At 41.8% G+C, this 22,791-nt stretch overlaps 1 protein-coding gene and 1 non-coding gene across 3 annotated transcripts; one reads left to right on the top strand and one right to left on the bottom strand.

The window, feature by feature from the left end:
* Window positions 1-1,922: 1,922 nt before the first annotated feature.
* Window positions 1,923-18,465, bottom strand: LOC100734565 (sperm-associated antigen 4 protein-like). Of its 2 annotated transcripts, XM_023560177.2 has the most exons (12): window positions 17,969-18,465; window positions 17,425-17,532; window positions 17,214-17,280; window positions 16,985-17,043; window positions 16,788-16,831; window positions 16,497-16,522; window positions 16,267-16,375; window positions 16,090-16,165; window positions 15,875-15,990; window positions 15,368-15,535; window positions 14,677-14,766; window positions 1,923-14,569 (listed from the first exon to the last, which is right to left on the bottom strand). In XM_023560177.2, the coding sequence occupies exons 1-12, from the start codon at window positions 18,276-18,278 to the stop codon at window positions 14,444-14,446; spliced, it is 1,299 nt and encodes a 432-aa protein (XP_023415945.1). In that variant the 5' UTR covers window positions 18,279-18,465; the 3' UTR covers window positions 1,923-14,443. The 2 variants fall into 2 exon arrangements, 1 of the variants encoding a protein (XP_023415945.1); XR_010047435.1 differs by lacking the exon at window positions 17,969-18,465 and having other exon boundaries at window positions 3,769-13,831; window positions 14,340-14,569; window positions 16,788-17,043; window positions 17,425-17,906.
* LOC111753455 (small nucleolar RNA SNORA2/SNORA34 family) lies at window positions 12,044-12,180 on the top strand. The gene has a single exon (XR_002788246.1). It is a non-coding gene; the product is annotated as a small nucleolar RNA SNORA2/SNORA34 family (small nucleolar RNA).
* Window positions 18,466-22,791: the final 4,326 nt, after the last annotated feature.

Here is a 22,791-nt window from a genome sequence, read left to right as displayed (position 1 = left end):
GGATATGTAGGCTGTTTCCAGTGGTTGCTCATTACAAACAATGCTTCCAAGAATATTTTTGGTCCACATCCTGGTGTGCAAGTGCTGATTTCTCTAGGCCAGTGATTCTCAAACATTTTGAAGACTCCTTTACATCCTTCATAATTGTTTGTGACCCAAAGAATTTTTGCCCACACCCACTCTTCACCCATCCTTTAGATTCCAGAGCTCCAGCCTGGAGAGCAGGCCACTTCCACACTTGCTCTCCCACCCAGCCTTTGGGGGACTCCCCACTCACCCACCTCCTGGACCTTGTATTGCTGTTGATCTTCGGGTGTGCCTCCTCCTCCCAGAATGCTGGACTGCAGTGGATAAACCTTACTAGGTGATGGGAAACTCAGTGGCCTCTCATCCAAACAGAGGACCTCAGCAGGCTTCTGTTACTGTGGTGAGTTTGCCCCTACAATTTAGAGGTCTTCAGTGGATAAATGGGAGAAGTAGTGAAGTTCTCTCCAGCTGTAGGACCTTGGCAAGCTTGGTAAGAGTGTGGGTGAGTCCTTCCTCCATACAGAGAATATCAAGTGGGTTGGGGAGTGTGCCAATAAGGCCTTCCTCAACCTGAAGAAAATTAAAAGGGCTTATGAGACACCCAGTGACACAGTAGGGTCCCAACCGAGACCAACACTATAGACAGGGAGATCTGGTGGCCTGGAATGACCTGAAGACCTAGCATCAGCAGGAACTAAGGGTTGACTTACATCAATACTCCTAGGCTAGTCAGCCCAGGAAGAATATAGGACTCACCCAATAGACCCTGCAGGAGGTATTCAGGTGACTGCCCCCACTTCATTGTGGGACCCAGAAATCAGACAAACATCAACCACACAGTAGGACCCTAAGATACACAACACTGAAAGTTGAGACTAGTGGGATTGAAACACCAAATATTAGTACCAAAGGTGAAAATGACAAACAAAAAAGCAAAATGAATTCTCAAACATCTAGTCCATCAGGAGCAAATGCAGGAGACATTGAAATAGAGGACTTTAACAGTCAAAGACCAAAAATTGCTGAAAAGACAGCAAGTGAAACAAAGAAATCCATGAGGCTATAGAGGAAATCAAATTAGAAACAGTTTCTCAGGTAAAGACAGAAATGACAGCCTTAGCAAAGGAGTTGCTCAGCATAGCTAGAGAAGAAATAGATTTTTTAAAAAGTACAGGAGCGGGGCTGGGGATTTAGCTCAGCAGCATAAGCGCCTGCCTTGCAAGCAGGCAGTCGTGAGTTCGATCCCTGGTACCGATAAAAAGGAAAAAGACAAACAAAAAAACCCAAAAAAAGAAATTTAAAAAAAAAAAGTACAGGAGCATGGAAAATCGATTGAAACCTTGAATGAACAATATAGAAAACAAACAGAATGCATGCAACAAATTCAAAGAGCTATCCAAGAAATAAAAAATTCTAATAAAAGCTGGCAAAACCATTTAAATGAAGCTGAGGATAGAATTTCAGACCTTGAGGACAGGATTGCAACTAGCAATCATGAAAGGATAGAATTTAAAAAAAAATAAAGCAGCATGAAATGACAATTCAACAGCTTCAAGATGATGTCAAGAGAAATAATATAATACCAATAGGCATCAATGAAGATGCAGGAGTCAACATGAATGACATAGGTAAACTAGTCACAGAAGTAATAGCAGAAAATTTCCCAAACATGGGGAAGGAATCTGATATGCAGATAAGTGAGGCATACAGAATGCCGAACAGTCACAACCAAAATAAATCTATACCAAGACATATAATAATTAAGATCCCAGACATACAGCATAAAAACAGAATATTAAAAGCTGTTAGAAAAAAAGACACAACTCACCTATCAAGACAAGCCCATTAGAATCACCACAGACTTTTCAGCACAAACCCTCAAGACAAGCTTGGAGTGGGGTGTTTCAAGCCCTGAAGGAAAACAACTTTTTATTTTTAATTTTATTTAAGGAGAAAAAAGAAAAAAAAACAGAAAAAGGGTACAAGTTATACAGAATATCAGAAAAAATAAACAGTAGGAAATCACTAATTACATATTGTCATCTTAGAAATAGTTGTTGAAGTTACAAAATTAAAGCATATAGAGGGGACTTTCAAACAGTGAGACTGCAAACAGTTTTGTTCAATGATCCAACAAAACTCAGTAATATGGTTATCTATCTTATACACTTAAATATATATACAGTTATATCTTTTAGAGAACTTTCTTTTCCTTTCTTTTGTACAATGACAATTACACATTTTGGGTTTTCTTACTCCCACAGTTCTTACTACTTTTTTTTTTTTGAAGAAAGTAAATCCAAATGTGACATACCAGGACAGAGTCAGTCAAATCAAAAGGATGGACATAATACATAATGTAAAAACAAAATACAAGGTGATCAACAATGGTTACCATAATGCCTCTTGTTATCTTAAAAAGAATTGCCTGTATCATCAGTTATAATAAAATTGAACAAAACAGTAAAGAATAAGACCAATAAAACCAAAACATTGGAGACATTAGAGGACTTCAAAAGAAGATAATAGTCAACCAGAATAGGTGTCACAATGAATCTTATTGTCTTCATAGTTGTTGCCTATACTTTCAATGGTACTATCAAGCATAACAGAATAGAGGAAAATCAGTCAAAACAAGATGGTGAGAGCAATACAGAGTTTCAAATCAAGTTAATAGGAAATCAAAGTGGGTTACTATAATATATCCTGCTATTTTTTATTTATTTTCCCCTTAATTAAAAGGATAAAAATGAAAAAGTAGATAACAAAAAAGAGATTGAAATAAAAAAGAGGGCATAACAACAAAACAGTGCAGGTCAAACATAGCCATTTAAGCAAAATAGTGTTTCACCACAAGATAATCTCGACATAATAGTAGTTATCCTAGTGTCGCTTCCCTTAAAATCTTTGGGTATAACTTCGTATACTGTAGCATCAAACATATCAAGACAATGTAAAACCATTCAAGAGAATGACAATATTACAGGGTAATTAGAATCAACTAACAGAAAATGAACAATGGTTTCTGTATAATCTCCTTGTCTATAAAAGTTTTTGTTTATATTATCACATATAAAATCCGATTAAGATACAACACGTTAAAACTGATGGACACAGAAGAATAAAAGCTTGATGGGACTTCAAAACAAGAGGATATTAAACCAGCACTACCTATTATGATGTCTTGTTTTCTCCAAAATGGCTGTTCCTACCATCCAACCTTCTCTGCCTCATTTCTGTTGAGCTCTTTTTCTGTCTTTAGTTGTCAGTTTGTCCTCTTCATTTTGCTTTCTGCTCCATTCATTGTGGCTGCTCTGCCACTGTTTCTGGAATCTTGGTATTTTTCATTTTTAGAATATCCTGCAGTAATCTCTGTAGAGTTTAACTGGTGGTTGCAAATTCCCCTAGTTCCTCTTTATCCTGGAAGCACCTTGTTTTTCCATCATTTTCTAGGGACAGTTGTGCAGGATATATCAACCTTGGCTGGAGATTATTATCTTTCAAAGCTTGAATTATTTCCCCCCATGCTCTTCGTGATTTGCTGGTTTGTGCCGAGGAGTCTGCTATAATTCTGATGGGTGTTCCCTTGTAAGTGATCTGTTTCTTGTCTTTGACGGCTTTTAATATTCTGTTCTTATATTGGATTTCTGGAATTTTGATTATTATATGCCTGGGTGTTGCTCTGTTTGGGTTGTAGGTGGCTGGGGTCCTGTATGCCTCATACATCTGAGTATCTTTACCTTTTGCTAAATTAGGGAAATTCTCCTGGATGATTTCTGTGAATAGCTTTTGTAGTTCATTTGTTTGAGTCCCTTCTTCTTTTATTCTTAATTCTTAATTCTTAAGTTATAGATCCTCTTATCTTCTAGTCTTTGTATTATTGCTGTTTGTTTTCTTGTTATTTTTAAGAAGTTTTTCATTTCACGCTCCCACCTTACAAATCTGTCCTCTAGTTCTGATAATCTATCCTTAGTTTCTTTCAAGCTGTTATGCCAGCTTTCAATAGAGTTTTTAGTTTCCTGGTAATCTCTTTGAACCTGCTTCACATATTCTATGCTTTCTCTATTTTCTCTTTTTTTTTTTTTTTTTTTTTTTTTTTGTCTTTTTCATTGATACCGGGGTCCCCTTTTTTTCTGTTCTTCCATTCCACCATTTGTTTTTTCTTGGGCAGTGCTTAGCATTTCTCTAACTATTCTGCTTATTTCTTGCTTTATTTCATTAAATACTTCATTTTTGAACTCGTCTATGAGGCTCCGGAGATACTGCTTTATGTCTATAGGTGCCGTGTCTGATATTGCATGTTTTCTGTCTTCATTCTCTTTTGCATTTACCTTTCCTGGATCAGTGTTCTCAGGATTGGGGACTGAGGACACTTTCTTGTTGCTCCCTTTTCCCATACTTTTTTTTTTTTTTTTTTTTTTTTTGTCTTTTCCTTTTTTTTTATCGGTACCGGGGATCGAACTCGCGACTGCCTGCTTGCAAGGCAGGCGCTTATGCCGCTGAGCTAAATCCCCAGCCCCTTTTCCCATACTTTTTGTTCCTTCCATACAAGCGTATGTAGGAGGCCCAGTTTTTTTTTTTTTTTTTTTTTCTCTTTGTCTGTTACAGTTTGTTTGAATCTGCTGGCTATAGGTGTTCCTGCCCACTGCAGTGTACAAGGGAGACACAGACCTGGGCAGCCTCTGCTGGGCCCACCCCTCCAGGTCAACCTATTGAATGCTTCACTGCTAGGGTGCACCGCCAGGCGCAGGGATCTGATTTGGGCTAGCCTACTGGATCTTAGTCTGCGGTGTCACCAGGCCAAGTGCTCCCCACCACTCCCACTTGAGAGGGGAATATGCGACTAACGTCACTGCCGGGCACTGTTCCAGCTTGTCTGCTCATTCCCAGAATGTCCTCTGTTGGAGCCTCCTAGTCTATGAAAGGGTCCCCATTTCTCTCACTCACTGCAGGTCGATGCAGGGCTCCCTGTCAGTCCCACTCTTAACACCGTTTAGTTCGCCAATTCTAGCTCTCAGAGCTTTCGTGCCTCTCTCTCCCTGCCATACAGATTGGGACGTAGTATCAGCAGCAGGAAATTCAAACGCAGCTTCCAATGGTGCAGGATCCAGCTTCCACACTGAGATTTTATCTGTTCCTGTTATAGCATCAGGATTGCATTTCCAGTTGGTTTCTCTCAGCTTAGTTCGTTCCTGGGTCAGCAGGGTACATCTCTCCTCGCATAGGACTCCTCACACGGCACGGCTCCTGGATTCTAAGCTGGCAATCTCAGAGAGCCTCCGTGGCTGCTGTTATTTGTCCACCATGTTCTCCCAGAAGTCAGGAAAACAACTTTCAACCAAGACTGATGTACCCTGCAAAACTTTCTTTGAAATTTAATGGAGAAATAAGATACTTTCATGACAACTAAACTAAAATCTAAATGGATCAAAGATCTGAATATTAAAACAGAAACACTAAATCTGTTGGAAGACAAATTAGGTAAAAATCTTGAAGACATAGGAGTAGGTAGAAAATTCATGAACAGGAATCAAACCACATAGGAAATACTTCCCAGAATCAATAACTGGGATCACATCTTATTAAAACGTTTCTGCATGTCAAAAGAAATCTCCAGGATGCTGAAAAGAAAACTCACAAACTGGGAAAAAAATCTTAGTGAACTGTCCCCCAAAGGACTTCTGTCTAAAACATATAAAGAATTTTTAAAAATCAGACCCCCAAAATTCAAAAACCCAATCCAAAAATGGGCATCTGAGATGAATACACAGTTCTCAGATGAATAAATACAAATGACAAATAAATTGATGAAAAAATGTTCATCATCATTACTCATTAGAGAAATGCAAATTAGGGGCTGGGGATTTAGCTCAGCGGCATAAGCGCCTGCCTTGCAAGCAGGCAGTCATGAGTTCAATCCCGGTACCGATATAAAAGAAAAAAGACAAAAAAAAAAAGAAAAGAAATGCACATTAAAACAACACTGAGATTCCATCTCACCCCAGAAAGAATGATCAGGATCAATAAAACTACCAACAACAAATGCTGGAGAGGCTGTGGGGGAAAAGGAACTCTCCTGCACTGTTGGTGGGAATGTAGACTGGTGCCACCACTGTGGAGATCAGTCTGGAGATTCCTCAAAAACCTGGGATTGGAAGTCCCATTTGACCCAGCTATTCCACTTCTAGGCATATTCCCAGAAGAATTGAAAACATCATACCACAGTGATATATGTGTACCCATGTTTATAGCAGCACAATTTGTAATAGATCTTGGAAACAACCCAAATATCCATCAACTGAGGAACGGATTTTAAAAAAGTTGTATTTTTATACAATGGAGTACTATTCAGCTATAAAGAATGGTCACATTGAGATATTTATAAATAAATAGATGCAACTTGAGACCATACTCATAAGCGAAATAAATCAAACTCACATGTATAAATAATGTAGTCTCCCTTGTGTAAGAAATGGTAAGAGTACATAAGAATTTATGGTAATCATGATTCCCATTACATTGCTTTGAAGCCTATAATGTTTTCATTCATTAGTTGGAATGGTTTTATCCTGATGTTTGATTTTGTTATCTGTGATGGTATGAACACCTATTTTAAAGAAAACAAGACATAATAGCCAATGCTGATTTAATACCTTGCTTTGAAGTCCTACCATGCTTTTGTTCTTCTGTTTCCATTGGTTCTGTCATGTTGTGTCTTATTGGATTTTATTATATGTGATAGTATAAACAAAATTTTTATGGACAGTGAGATAATATAGTAGCCATTGTTCATTTTCTGTTATTTGGTTCTGAATGTCCTGTAATTCTTTCATTCTCTTGAATGGTTTTAAACATTCTCTTGAATGTTTGATACTATTGTATATGAAGGTATGCTCAACTATTTCAAAGACAGAGACATTATGGTAGCTACTGTTATATCAGGTTGTCTTGTGGTGAAATATTGTGTTGCTTAAGTTGTTCTGTTCTGATCTGCTTTGTTATGTCTTTTGTCTTAATCTCTTTAAAATACAAAAAAAATTTTTAAAACATACTTTTATGACAAAGAACTGAAGAAATTCATGTCCACCAAACCAACCCTAAAAAGAGTACTGAAAGACATATTAGATAGAGATAAAAATGACTACAATGTCCAGAACAACAACAGAAAGAAACCACCACCAGACAGAACAAGCAATTAAACAAGGCAGAAAAGCAGAAAACCAATAGCAGGAATACAACGTGACAAAGTTGAGCCAGTGCATATCAGTTATATCCACCAATGTAAATGGTCTTAATTCACTTAATCCATCAAGAGAGATAGATTGAGAGAATGGATCAAGAAACAGGATCCCACAATATGCTGTATACAAGAAATACATCTGACTCAAAAGAAAACTCATAGACTAAAAGTCAAAGGATGGAAAACAATATTCCATGTGACAGGAACCCATAAAAAAGCTATTCTATTTGCAGATAATGTGAACTTCAAACCAAAAATGATCAAAAGAGATCAAAAAGGTCACTACACACTTAATAGTGGAAAAATCCAAGAGGAAGAAATAACAATTATAAATACATATGCACCAAATACAGGAGCACCCCAAATATATAAGACAAATACTAATGGACATGAAAAACCAAATACACAAGAACACAATTGTAATAGAGTACCTTAATATCCCATTGTCACAAAGATATAGATCAACTAGGCAAAAAGTCAGCAAAAAAATAACAGAACTAAATCAAACCTGTGAGCAAATGGACTTAGTAGATTTTTACAAAGTGTTCCACTCAACCACATCAGAATACATATTCTTCTCAGTTGCACATGGGACATTCTCCAAAATAGACCCTATATTAACCCATAAAACATTCTGAAGTAAATGTAAAGGAATGAAATTATCCCATATATATTATCAGACCATAGTGCACTCAAATTGGAAATTAATGGCAGGGGCTGCAGATTTTAGCTCAGCGGCATAAGCGCCTGCCTTGCAAGGAGGCAGTCGTGAGTTTGATCCCTGGTACTGATTAGAAAAAAAAGTGGAAATTAATGGCAAAAGAAATTGCAAAACCTGCATAAATACATGGAAATTAAACAACAACTTCCTGAACAATCAATGGGTTACAGGTGAAATTAAAAGAAGAAATTAAGCAATGCCTACAATTCAATGAAAATGCAGATACAACATACCGAAACCTGTGGGGTGCAATGAACGTGGTCCTAAGAGGGAAATATTGTCATAGCAATAAATTGTCATATCAAGAAAACAGAATGAGCACAATTAAACAACCTAATGCTACATCTCAAGCTTCTAGAAAAAGAAGAGCAAGTAAAACCCAAAGCTTATAGAAGACAGGAAATTATAAAGATCAGAACAGAAATTAATGCAATTGAGACTAAAAAAAAATACAAAGAATTAATGAGTCAAAGAGCTGGTTTTTTGAAAGAATAAAATTGATAAGCTTCTAGCCAACCTTATCAAAAAGAGGAGGAAAAAACTCAAATCCATGCAGTAAGGAATGAAGAAATTACTACAGATCCCATGGAAATTCAAAAGATCATGAATACCTACTTTAAAAATCTTTACTCACATAGGGTGGAAAATACAGAGGAAATGGACAGATTTCTGGAAGCATATGAACAAAGCTCACTGTTTATTTTTTCTGAAATTCTGTATAACTTGTACCCTTTGGGGGGTTTTTTCTTTTTTCTCCTTAAATAAAATTTTTTTTAAAAGATATAATTTTTAATACCCTAAAATACGCTATTGAAATTGAAAACATGGTTAAAAACTTACCAACAAACAAAAGCCCAAGTCACGGCTAAATTCTACAAGAAATTTAGAGAAGATTTAATGCCAATACTCCTCAAATTCTTCAATGAAACTGAAAGAGAAGTAATCCTCCCCAACTCATTCCTGGAGGCAAGTATTACTCTGACACCAAAACCAGAGAAAGACCCAGACAAAAAGGAGAACTATAGACCAATCTCAATAATGAACACTGATGCAAAAATTCTCAACACTGGCAAATAGAATGCAGCAAATCACCAAGAACATTATACCTCCCGATCAAGTGGGATTTATCCCAGGAATGCAGGGATGGTTTAACATATGCAAATCAAAAAATGTAATAGACCATATCAACAGAGTCAAAAACAAAAATCACACAATCATCTTGATAGACACAGAAAAAGTTTTTGATAAAGTCCAACACTTGTTCATGATTTAAAAAAAAAAAACTTACAGAAACTCAGAATAGATAGTAACTACCTCAGTCTGATAAAGGTCATATATAACAAACCAACAGCCAACTAAATGAACAAAAACTGAAAGCTTTCACTGTAAAATCAGGAACAAGACAAGGATCACCACTCCTATTCAATATAGTTCTGAAAATATTAGCCAGAGCAATCAGACAAGAGAGAGAAATAAGAGGAATAAAGATAGGAAATGAAGAAGTTAGATTATCACTATTTGCAGATGACATGATACTCTACATAGAAGACCCAAAAAATTCCATTAAAAGACTACTAGATTTAAAAAACAAATTCAGGGGCTGGGGATTTAGCTCAGCGGCATAAGTGCCTAATGTGTAAGCAGGCGGTCGTGAGTTCGATCCCCGGTACCAATAAAAAGGAAAAAGACCAAAAAAAAAAAAAAAAAGAAAGAAAGAAAGAAAGAAACAGCTGTGTAGCTGGATATAAAGCCAACACTCAAAAATCAATAGCATTCCTGTACACAAACAAAAAACTCACTGAGAAATTATAAAAATATTGCCTTTCACAATAGCATCTAAAAAACTGAAATACTTAGGAATCAACCTAACCAAGAATGGAAAAGATCTGTATGTTAAAAATTATACTACTCTTGGGGCTGGGGATTTAGCTCAGTGGCATAAGGGCCTGCCTTGCAAGTGGGCAGTCGTGAGTTTGATCCCCAGTACCGATAAAAAGGAAAATGGAAAAAAAAGAAAAAAAGGATATGGAAGAGAATATTAGAAAATGGATATTCCTTGCTCTTGGTGAAGAAGAACCAACACTGTGAAAATGATTATACTCCCAAAACTATTATACAGACTTAATGCAATCCCAACCCAAATACCATTAACCTATCTTTCAGATCTAGAGAAAACATTCCTAAAATTCATTTGGAAACAGAAGAAACCTAGAATAGCAAAGGCAATTCTGGGCAACAAAGGCAAGGCAGGAGGCATCTCAATTCCTGACTTGAAATTATACTACAAAGCTACAGTGATAAAATCAGCATGGTACTGGCAAAGAAATAGATCTGAGCATCAGTGGAACAGATTAGAAGATGCAAACACAACTACAAAGACACTCAGCCACCTTATATTTGACAAAGGGACTAAACATGTTCACTGGAAAAAGGATAGCCTCTTTAATAAATGGTGTTGGAAAAATCAGCTTTCCATATGCCAAAGATTGAAACTAGACCTATGTCTATCACCATGTACTAAATTAAGTCAAAATGGATCAAAGGCCTAAATATTAAAACAGAAACACTAAATCTACTGGAAGAGAAGGTAGATAGAAATCTTAGAGACATAAGGGTAAGAATTCAAGAACAAAACATAAATTGCACGGGAAGTACTTCAAAAAATCAACAACTGGGATCTCATTAAAAAGCTTTTGCACTTCAAAAGAAATCACCAACAGAGTGAAATGAAAACCTACAGAATGGGAAAGAATTTTAGCCAGCATTCCTCAGACAAAGGACTTATATCCAGAACATACAAAGAATTGAAAAACATGAAGCCTCTCAAATTCAAAGACTCTCTCCAAAAACGGGGATCTGAGATGAACACACAGTTCTCAGATCAAGATATACAAATAACAGATAAATACATGAAGAAATGTTCACCATCACTGGTCATTCAAGCAATGCAAATTAAAATAGCATTGAGATTTCATCTCACTCTGGAAAGAATGGCTGCCATCAACAAATGTTGCCACCAATAACAAATGTTGGTGAGCCTGTGGAGAAAAAGGAACACTTCTCCACTGTTGGTGGAAGTATAGAGTGGTGCAACCACTATGGAAATCAGTGTGGAGATTCTTCAAAAAACAAAGATCGGGGGCTGGGGATTTAGCTCAGCGGCAAAAGCGCCTGCCTTGCAAGCAGGCAGTTGTGAGTTCCATCCCCGGTACCAATAAAAAGGAAAAAGAAAAAAAAAAAAAAAAAAAAAAAAAAAAGATTGGACGTTCCATTCAACCCAGCTATTCCTCTCCTGGGTATTTTCCCAGAAAAACTGAAAAGGTCGTGTCTCAGTTATATGTGCACCCATGTTAACAGCAGCACAATTTGTAATAGCTAAATCTTGGAAGCAACCAAAATGCCCATCAACCACAGAATGGATAAAAAAGATTTATCTACAATGGTATGTTACTCAGCTATAAAAAAGGATGATGATGAGGCTTTTATAGGTAAATGGAGGCAACTTGGGACTATCCTCATAAGTGAAATAAATCAGACTCAAATTTGTAAATATTGTATTGTCTCTAGTATAAAAATTTTTTTAAAAAACTGAAAGAGGAATAAGATTCCAAATGTATAATAGATATCGAGATCCATTATATAAAAAAGAAAGTGCTCTAAAGGATATAACTGTTTAAGTGTGCAAGACAGACAGACATACTCCTAAGTTTTTGTTAGTTCATCAAACAGAATGGTTTGTAATGCCATTATTTGATTGTCCACTTTTTATGCTTTGATTTTGTGACTTGAGCAACTACTTCTAAGGTAACAATATATAATTTATCAACTGTGATTTCTTACTGTTTTTCTCTGAAATTCTGTATTATTTCTACCTTTTCTGTTTTCCTTTTCTTCTGTAAATAAATGCTTATGTAGACTGCATCTACTAATATTTATCATATGAAATAAAAAGGAAATTTGAAACTTGAGAAATAAAAAATTACAAATTCAGTTAAAATAACAAATGTAAATCTACTACATGTAACATAGATGAAATATTTTCATGAAAATGCTTCCTGGCCCTGAATCAAGGCCGGCAGCTTCCTGATGCTGTTGGTTTCAAGCAGGAGCCTAAAGAGATGTCTTTCTATGGTCTGTTGGCCACTTCAGAACTTGGGTAGTAAAATGGTCAATTCATTAGAAATAAACAGCTTGAAGCTTGAAGCAACTGGGACCCATGCCATGCTGGGACCGGGAGTACCAGAAAACCAAGCAAACACTCCCACCCCACTCCATGAGCAGCTGTGAGCATGGCAAGCTGCAGTGACCCAGGACAGGAGCCACCAGCGTTTACTGGGACCCGCGCCATGCTGGGACCTGGAATGTGGACAAACCAAGCAACTCCTCCCCTCCCTGGTGATGGGCTGTTGAGCCTGCAGGTGCTCACGCGGGCTGAGAATCAAACATCACATCTTCTCCCCACCCCCACCCATTAGCAAGTGGAAGCCAGCGATCTGGACATCCCTTGGGAGGCTGACCATAGGCAATACAGTAAATAGGGGGGATATCCTTCTGCCATCTCTTTGAAGGCAAATACTTTTACCCCATTTTGCCTTGTTCTAATTAATGGTGTTATTTTAGCCTGTTTTGTTTTGCTGAACTTTAATACATATGAAAAGTATGGACAGCTATTTTGAAGACCTAAAATGCCTTCCTCATTCTGTGCAGATCAGTTTTATACTACGTTGTTTTGCGTGAATTCTCTGTATGCGAAGACATGGACAGCTATTTGGAAGAAAACAAGAGACAATATGATAGTGAAGATCTCAGGTCATCTAGCTTTGAAATTTCCTATCTTACATTGCTTTCATATGTCCTATTTTAATTCTGTTTTGGTGCGTTTAATTTTACCCCCTTTAAAATAAAAAGAAAAAAAAAAGAAAATTAATGCTCCTCAAAACAAAAAATTAGCTGGGGATTTAGCTAAGCGGCATAAGCACCTGCCTTGCAAGCATGTGGTGGTGAGTTCGATCCCCAGTACCAATTTAAAAAAATTAGTGAGAAAAATAGCATTTTGCAAATGTCTAGTGATAAACTTTTTCTACTCTGTTACATTAAAATCCATTGGTCTGTCTTGCACTTTGAATGGATCTCTTATTTCTATCATTTCCAGTTTCTAAGTGTTTGCTGAAACTTTTTTTTTTTTTTTTTTTGTACTGGTGATTGAGCTCATGACCTTGTGCTTTCCAGGCAGGCACTTGTGCCACTGAGCTAAATCCCCTGCTCTTTGACCCATCTTTTAACTCTTGTATGTTTTCCCTGCTCTATCCTTTAGAATCTTTCTTATTTATCTATTATTTGTTTGTTTGTTTGTTTATTGTGGTTCTGGGCAACCAGATCCAAAGCCCTACACATGCTAGGCAGGCACTCTACCACCAAGCCATATCTGTTGCACTTTCATAGTTTATGATTCTCCCTAGGAATTCTAGTTTTTGCTTCTGCATTTTGTGTATGACTTAGAGCCATACACTATATAATCAGTTTTGTAAGCATTTGGGTGCAGTTTGGTAGAGCATCTGCCTGTAGCCATCTGCCACTCAATAACCTGTAATAAACTCATTTATTCACCACGCTGGATTTGTCTGAGTCATTCTTTGGTCTGTTGACACCTTCCCAATTCAGAGCAAACATTTCTTTTGTCTCTTCAGGAAATTTGCAGAACACTCTTTCCCAGAACGCAATCTTTTGCCTGTCTCCACTATCTTTCTTCTTTCGGTTCCACTTTTGATTTTAGAGTGAAGGTTCTTGGATCATGAAATGAATTCTCTTGTTTCTTGAAGCAGCATCTTTCCCTTGTCTGGATCCTTGAAAGCAGGGGATGATGAATACCAGATAAACTACACTGTGTTTAGCAGAGTTGGACTCAGATCTTAGTAAAGAAACCCCAAGTAAAGGCTCCCATCAACTCATGTGACTTGGAAGCTTTTAGAGGTTCTCATTTCTCCTCTACTCACACCTATCAAAAGTTGGAGACTTTGCAAAAAATTAGGGGTGGGAACTGAGAAGCGCTACTGTGGCTTCAGTTACCTGGCAGCTCTGCAGTTGAAGATAATGACCATCGGAGGAAGGCAGCTCTGCATCCCATCTGGCACTGCCTTTCATTAACTGTGTGACCTTGAGCAAGTTTTCTGAACTAAGTACTTCCTTCTCTGGTTGTGAGGATTAAGTTAGGTAATGTCTATTGCAGAATATCCACAGCACTGTCTCTTGTACATATTAACTATTCCATTATCATCAACTGCTACTACAGTGTTGATCTGAATTTCTCCAAGAAAGGAAGGTGCACTGAGTGGTAGACCCTACCACACTTACACGCCATGGGCAGCCAGAGCTCTCCCCAACGCAGCTTTCCCAGCACTGATCCAGCTTCCTTCAGCACAGAGCTCAGTACTATACTACTCCAACCATCAGCTTGTTTAATGAGGGCCCCCAGAGATTCGTAAACCATGGGCACGGACTCGATACAAGCACGTGAAACGTGGGTGGCCCCAGTTGCTTAGAATCTGGATCTTCACCTTGGGAAAGGCAGATGGAGAGTCATTCTGGGGAGATAAATAGGGCATGCCAAGAAATGCGCTCAAGCATTGTCCTGCACGCTCATCTCCCACTGCCCCATTGCCTTACCATCTTCGCCCCCAGACAAACACACCTGTAGGTGGAAAGTCTGAATCGCAGATTTCTTCACGTCAAAGGTGAACCTCCCCAAGAAAACTTCAGTCTTATCATCAACCTGGAGACCCTGGTGAGTGAAGAGTGAATGGAGGCACAGTGAGGCACACGCTGACAGGACGGGAAAACAACTTTGTTGAGGCTCTTCTGTGTGTTCAGTAGTGCTGCATGTGCTCTCATGTATGTTCTGATCATAGGATGTGTAATGTGGAATGTGAGCTTGAAGAAACCAGGTTTTTAGTCTGGCCAACTGTTAGCTATGTGACTCTGAGCAAGTAATAATATCTCAGAGCATTACTTTCTTCATATCTAAAGATTAGCCAAGGGTTTAGCTCAACAGCAAAGCACCTGGCTGGCCAGCGCAAAGTCCCAAGTTTGATTCCCAAGTTTGATTTGATTTACTTTAAAAAAATTTTTAAAAAGGAGGATATTATTGTACTTCATCAGTGTTATTTGGATGCAATGAAATAATGCATGTAAAGTGCTTGGCACAAAATAATAGCTAATAATATTTGGAAATGCTGTTATAATTATAACTTGGAGCAGCAGTAGTCCTGACAGGCAAATCTTAGTATGTCCAGTTTACATGTGAATAAGCAAAGGCACCAGTCTCATGACTGCCTGGTGCATGCTAAGCAAAATCCCCAACTCACAGCCTCAGCCCCACTCACAAAGACTGCAAAATCTCGGGGAGCACTGCTGGCATCCCCAGTGTGTGCCACTCTAGGTGGGGGATGCTGCAGAGTGATGTCGCTCAGCTGCACATGACCCGCCAACCGGATCACGACCTGGCCCTGGTCTCCCTCAAAAGCCCAGCAATTTCCAGGGAATACGTCTGGCTGCAAGGTGTGAGAGAAGGAAGAACCATCAGAATCTAAGGACAGTGATTATTACCCCTCCTCATGACTGGGCCCACAAGGCCTAACCCACAGCTCCACTTCCAGGCCTGATCCCTTCCCTGATCCTGCCCACAGCCTAGATCCTGCCCAGGGCTCAGTCCCTTGAAATCCCTGCCAATTCTCTTTAGCTCCTCAGCTTTACTTGTGCTTCTTTGGGCAGCACCAGACCCAGTTTCCCCAACAGCCCCTCAACTCAGCCAGGTCCTGCCTCCAAGGAGCTGAACGTTTCTCCAGCATCCACCACTTGGTCCCATCCCAGGATCCTGGTTCCAGGCCCACCTCCAGGATGACTGTAGGTGGCCGTGCATAGCTCCAAAAGCTGAAATGATTCCAGAAATAAGATGTGTTTGTGTCTTCGTAGTCCTGGGATGTCTTCTCTAGGTCAATGGAGGCACCTGGAGCGGGGAGAAATAACCCTCAGAGGCTGGCAAGCTTTACCAACAGCTGGGGAAAGTTCTATAATTGGCACCATCATTGGTGTCCCTGGGTCTTACCTATGGAGCTCAGGGCATAGTCTGGTTTCTGCACAAAGTCCTCATTCAGCCGCTGGAACACAAGCTTGGCCACTCTCTAAAGGGGGGGAGGGGGCATGGACCGCGAGTGGGCAGAGCCACAGGGCCAGGCTCCCCAACACACACCAGACCCTTACAGAGTCTCGGGGCACCGCTCACCTCACTGTGGGCCGCGCGAACTCGGGCCACCTCCTGGCGGAGTTTATTTAACTCGGCCTGAAGCTGCTGCAGCTGCTGCCCATGGGAGCGCACCCGCTCCTGGTACTCGCTGGAGCAGGGAGGCAGATGCCCTGCGGTTGGCTCCTTGTGTCTCCCTCCCGCAAGGCACCCCTGCAGCACCTTTGGGCCCAATCTGGGGCCCAATTCCCACCCCAGATGCCCTGTTTCACCTGGGAGACAGCATCGCCTTAGGTTCCTATGGGGTGGAGGCAAATACAGCGACGCATCAGTTCCTGCCGCCCCACTTTCTCCCGTGTCAGCCTGGAGGCAGCCAGACTCACAAAGCTCCTTTCTGAGAACTGTGCCCCCGCCCCTAAACCTTGCCTGACTTTCAGGATCTCAGCCCCTCAGAAATCTGCGCCCGGAGCTTCCTAATGGCCTCTGGTCCTGCTTCCTCCCAGCAGCCACACACACCACCACCACAGCCTCTACCCACCCAGGCTACAGTGGCCCAGACTCACATTCTCCAAAGGAGGGAGCAGGTGCAGGAGACACCAAGAGAGTGCTGGAGAAAGGGGAAGGGGTTTCCTGGCATGAGGGTCAGTAAGAGCAGAGTGGTGGGGCGCAGGGGGAGGCTGGGGGCTCTGAAGGCTGAGTGGGCTGACGGACAAGGGGAAATGTGTGTCCAGAGCTGGACCCCGGGGTATCCGGGCCTCACCGGCTAGAAAGACGCTCAGCAGCGACGCAGCGAACAGGAAGCGGACTGAGCAGACCTCCCTGAGGGAACGGAGGGAGCTGAGGCCCCAGTGCCCTGGTCCACGCATCGGGGACCCCAGGGCCCTACACCCTCTCCCGCTAACCCGACACCCCATCGGCATCGACTCGAGCCTCGCGAGCCCGGCCTCGCCTCCACCTGCCCAAGCAGCGCCCGCGGCGCTCCCCCTGACCTGCACACACCGAGCAGCGCGTCCCGGACCAGCAACAACAGCACTCTCGGCACCTGGAAGAGGAGGCCTGGAGGAGGAGAACCGGATCAGAGAGGGAGCCCGAGGACGTTCGGGATTCCGCGGGGACTCACTCGGCAAGGAGACTGGGACCCAGGAGAGGCTGGACACCCGACAGGAGTCTCAGAGAGGGGCTCGGGCTGTTGGCGCGTACTCAGGAAGCTCTTGGTCGTTCGCAGAGCAGGCGTCTCCCGCCTCAGATCCAGGATCGCGAGAAGGCTCCGCTGCTCCTCAGAGACTGCGGGAGACGCAGCCATGGGCTCTACTGAGGCCTTGCGCACCGCAGACCTACTTTTCCCCCAGGCCCGGCTGCAGGTTTCCTAGCCCGGGAAGACCCTCAGACGGGCTTTGAATCAGCCCCACGCCCACCCTAGGCTTCCCGGGTTGCCTGGGATGGAGCCTAATCAGGAGTTAGCCCTCTTCTCCAAGTGATGCTGCTCCCCCAGCAGATGCAGCCCTCTTTCCAAATAGCCAATCACGTTCACTGGGAGGAGCTCCTCTGTAGCGCCCAATCACAGCGCTTCCCCGCCCCTTCCCAGAGCCGTCCATCACACTGAGGCACCGCCTCCTAGGGGGATCTTAGCGCCTGCCTCGCGGGACGCACCGGGACCAAATCTCAACCAGTTCCACCCGGGCCCCGCTCCTCAAGGCCGGCCCCGCCCCCTCCCTCAGCGCCACAGGTTCGACCCCGCCCGCACCCGAGGCCCCGCCCCTCACGGTTGCCGCGCCACACGCGGTCTCCAGGTTGTGGTTCCCAGGCGCAGCCTCCTGCCGGGAGCTTCCAGCCCTTGGGCTTCCTCTGGGCAATCTGGGGCGCAAGGCGAGCTCTCTGCAGCTCGAGACCCGGTCCCTTCTGCCCTCAGGCTCCCCGGGCCCCTGCCCAGGAAACCAGTGCCCGCTGCTGTCCCGCGAGGGGACGCTGTCTGAGCTGTCGCTGTTCTCGCTGTACAGGCTGAGCCTGTGCTCCTGCGGGGTCGTATCCGAGCCGCGGCGGGCACTCCGCCGCATCCTGACCTACGACACAGCTCGAGGACGCCCCAATCGCCACGCAGCCACCTAGGCCCTCGGCCCTCAAGCCTCCCAGCCGTGCCTCACAGACACAGCGTGATCCGCGAGCCGCGTGGCCCACACTCAGCCTTCCCTCCCCATCTGCACCCGGTGGCCACCATCACAAAGGAACCTGACGTCACAGAGATAGTCGTGATGTCACTGTGAGCTGTGGGAGCCTAGGCTGTCTGGTTCTTTAATGGGAGCAGTGACGCCACAGCACTTCCCAGAAGGCCCACTCTGAAACTATGTTTAGTGTTAGACAATTTCTGCCCCTCCACCTTCCCTGCTGTTTTCTCTTCTGCTATATGTGTAGTTATCGAGTTTTAATCCATGAACATTCTACCACTGAGCTACAAACCCAATCCTTTAAAAAAATTTTGTTTCTATTTTGAAACAGTGTCTCACCATGTAATTCAGGCTGGCCTTGAACTCATGGCAATCTTTCTGTGTCACTCTCCTGAGTTCTGGGATTATAGACAGCTAAAAGTTTGTTGTTACTGTTGTTGTGTACCGGACATCAAACTCATGACTTTGTGCTTGCCAGGCAGATGCTTGTGCTGCTGAGCTAAACCCTTGGCCCTAAAAGTTTCTTTTGAGACAGGATCTCTCTAAATGCCCTGACCAGCCTGGAATTTGTAATCCTCCCTCCTTAGCCTCCCCAGTAGCTAACATTACAGGTGCAATCCACCACCCCTAGCTTCTTGCTGCTCTCAACACTGACATGCTACATATTTAACTTACTTATTTTTGCTTGTCATGAGCACCAGAACATACTCTGAGGATGGCAATTTTCATTAGTTTTATTCAGTTCTGTATCTAGCACCTTGAAAGGCCTAGTCTATAGTAAGTGCTCAAATATTTGCAAAGAATGTGTCTTAGTTACTTTTTACTCGTTGCTGAGACAAAATACCTGAAGCCCAAAGTTGGGAAAGGAAAGGTTTATTTCTTACAGTTTTTGGAGGTTTCAGTCCTCACTCAGTTGGCTCCAAGGCAGGCGGGCTTGGCTGGGCCCCAGTTCATGGCAGCTGCAAACAGCAAACCCAAACCAGCAAAGAGCAAAACACACCTTCTTCCTGCCATTACATCACATCCTGGCTCCACCCCTAAGTGGATGTAGCGCTAACACCATCAATCCAAACACTAGACAATGCAAATGCACATATGCACAATGCAAACTCATGAGGCCTGGGGGACACAGACATAAATCATGACAGAATGAATGCTAAAAAGGAGCAGAATATTACCCAGGACACTTCCTAATAAACATTTCATCTCCTCTGCTCTGCAATCCCTTCAGCCCTCTTCTGTCATCCCAGTCAAAAGCCAGAGAACTCTGACCTAAGGATCTGTGGATTTTACCTCCAGACCTATGTTCCCCAAGGCCCTGGGATGAGAACTCAGTATATACCAATCACCATACCTACAATCAGACCACACACCTGAGCCATGGAGAAGCAAATGAGGAGTCACAGATGTTCATACCAGAAAGACAGGCCAAAAGCATGAGGGACACTACTGGGGGAAAGACATTGTTCAAGAGTGGTACAACCCCCATACAGTGACACCATAGTCAGTGTTCACAAAACGAATCAGAAAGGTCCTATTTTCCAACCTTCATTTGAATTTAGTGCTATATGCACTAAATATATAGGGCCAATCAAAAGGCACTCTTCAGTCCTTCATTGGCATGTGAGCACAACCAAAGGACACTGTTCCAAGTCCTTCAGCTGCATATGATAGGAAGCCAAGTGAGCTTTTCCATAGGACAGTTTGCACATGGGGTAATGTCAAATGTTTGATGGTGTAGAGACAAAGTTATGAAATAGCAAACTTGTAGACATTTTATAGTAGCAGTTAAAAATCAGTTAGTGGGGGCTGGGGATTTAGCTCAGCAGCATAAGCACCTGCCTTACAAGCAGGCAGTCGTAAGTTTTATCCCTGGTACCGATAAAAACGAAAAAAACAAAAAAAAAAAATCAATTAGTGGCCTGTGACAATGCTTATGCTGATAGAAATGTGGGGTGGCTGAAAAGATAAGAAGTATGAAATATAAATGACCTTTATTTTGAGAATGCGGGGAGAGACCCCCCCATACCCTGGGGTCCAGCATCCCCCCCCCGCCGCGCGATCTCTCCATGGGACACGTGGAGTGGAGGCATACATGTAGCTTAGGTTTGCAGTAGAGCCTGAGGGGGCATTAGGGATGCACAGGTAGCCCATTGGTATTCTTTTGGTGCCAGAAGTAAATTCCTAGGGATAGGGAAGATAGAGTCACAGGTAAATTCCTAGGGGTGGGGAAGATGGAGCTCCTTGGCTTTGCCTCTAAGGCTTCACCAAGCTACAGAGGCCTGTCTGGGCCAGAACTCTTTCATATGCTACCTGTCACATAAGTTAAAAAAAAAGTTAAAAAAAAAAGTTAACTTTTTATCGGTACCAGGGATCGAACTCACAACCGCCTGCTTGCAAGGCAGGTGCTTATGCCGCTGAGCTAAATCCCCAGCCCCTAGTCCAGGATTTTTCCACGACATTCTTGGTGCAGTGTAGAAGACCAAGTGAATGGCTCTTCCTGAATGTAGAACCATTACTCACACATTGTTTAAACTGGGCCCTGTCTCCATGAACTGATATGTACAGAGCTGGCCAGGTTATTTCCTTATGCCTTCAGTTGTCTCTAAGCATTGCAAATAAGGTTAGTTAAGGTACTGATATGTAATCTTTAAGGCCAACTGACAATTTCCTGTTTCCTAACATTGTGTTCCTGTTAAACAGTTGAACATAGTGTGATGGCAGAGCCAGAAATCTCCAGGAATGTCAGCTGGGTATGAGCCTCAAAATAAGAGGCTATGACTTCTCAGGGTACAAAAATTTACCTTTCAGAAACTAAAACAACAGCCTCCTAAATTCATTCATTTGCTATCCCAATCAAGTTATGCAGACTGGTCTTTCTGAATATCTTTCTCCCTGCATATTGTAGAGGTGCTTGCCCTCCACCAGACTAGCTCAGCTCACTTTGCTCATATAATTCCCACCTGCCTCACTGTCACTCATCCTTGAACGACTCCCTTCTTCACAGCACAGTAAATTCTGGGAGAAGCCTTAGATAAGGCCTTTTGTCTATACGTCCTCACTTGAACTGGACTTAGGATCCCTTGACTGCTTATAACCTTGAATATGTCCTAGTGTCTTTACTCGCTCCATGGGTTGCATTGGAAGTGGCATTAAGTGGAATTAACTTGCTGAGATCCCAATAATGTTTCAGTGGGATTACAAAAATAATTTTCCAGACTGTGAGGAGGCCTGGAAAAGGGATTATAACATTTGGATTATAATATACAATATTTGGATTATAATATTCAATATTTGGATTGAAATAGGCCAGGAAAACACTGTGCTGATCCCTTTGGGTCACCAGTGGAGGCCTTCTGCCTTCCATGGGGTCCATCCCCTGACCCATGGATGAGAAGGTATGTTGCACACCCATGTTTATAGCAGCACAATTTGTAATAGCTGGATCTTGGAAACAACCTAAATATCCATCAACTGAGGAATGGATAAAAAAGATTTGGTATTTTTATACAATGGAATACTACTCAGCTATAAAGAATGATCACATTGAGATATTTACTAATAAATGGATACAACTTGAGACCATACTCATAAGCAAAATAAATCAAACTCACATGTGTAAATACCATCATATAGTCTCGCTAGTGTAAGAAATGATGAGTACATAAGAGTTTATGGTAATCATGATTCCCCATTACATTGTTTTGAAGCCTTATAATGTTTGCATTCATTAGTTGGAATGATTTGATTCTGGTTTGTTTGATTTTATTGTCTGTGATGGTATGAACAGCTCTTTTGAAACAAGACATTATAATAGCCAGTGCTGATTTAATAACATCTTACTCTGAAGTCCTACGATGCTTTTGTTCTTCTATTTTCATTGGTTCTATCATGTTGTATCTATCTTATTGGATTTTATTATGTGTGATAGTATAAACAAATTTTCTACGGAAAATGAGATAATATAGTAGCCATTGTTCATTCTTTGTTATTTGGCTCTGAATGCCCTGTAATGCTTTCATTCTCTTGAATGGTTTTGTACTATTTTGTTATACTATTGTCTGATACTATTGTATATGAAGTTATGCTCAACTATTCCAAAGAAAGAGAAATTATGGTAGTTACTGTTAATTATGGGTTATCTTGTGGTGAAATACAGTTGCTTACATTGTTCTGTTCTGATCTGCTCTGTTATGTCCTCTTTTGTGTTAATCTCTTTAAAATAAAAAATAAAAATTAAAAAAAGAGAAGGCATGTCCTCTGGACTTTTTCTTGGAGTCTCCTGGGCAGTTGAGAGGAGGGAGCCCCTGCACTACAGCAGATACCTCACTGGACAAATAGGAGAAGGCAGAATGTGATTGTTTCAAGCCCTCAGACAGATAGGACTACCCTGGGATGTCCCTCA

This window comes from Cavia porcellus, unplaced genomic scaffold (assembly GCF_034190915.1).
Source record: "Cavia porcellus strain 051 isolate PalLab524CR breed Dunkin Hartley unplaced genomic scaffold, mCavPor4.1 scaffold_5, whole genome shotgun sequence".
Taxonomy (NCBI): domain Eukaryota; kingdom Metazoa; phylum Chordata; class Mammalia; order Rodentia; family Caviidae; genus Cavia; species Cavia porcellus.
This window is presented reverse-complemented; position numbering and strand designations above follow the sequence as displayed.

What these genes read in the sequence shown, in the direction of transcription:
- LOC100734565 (XM_023560177.2), bottom strand. Translation starts at nt 18,278, where the DNA reads ATGCGGCGGAGTGCCCGCCGCGGCTCGGATACGACCCCGCAGGAGCAC. An exon ending in CGTGAGGGGCGGGGCCTCGG is followed by an intron (nt 17,533 to 17,968) that starts GTGCGGGCGGGG and finishes AGGCCTCAGTAG; the next exon opens with AGCCCATGGCTGCGTCTCCC. An exon ending in CACCTACAGTCATCCTGGAG is followed by an intron (nt 15,536 to 15,874) that starts GTGGGCCTGGAA and finishes CACACCTTGCAG; the next exon opens with CCAGACGTATTCCCTGGAAA.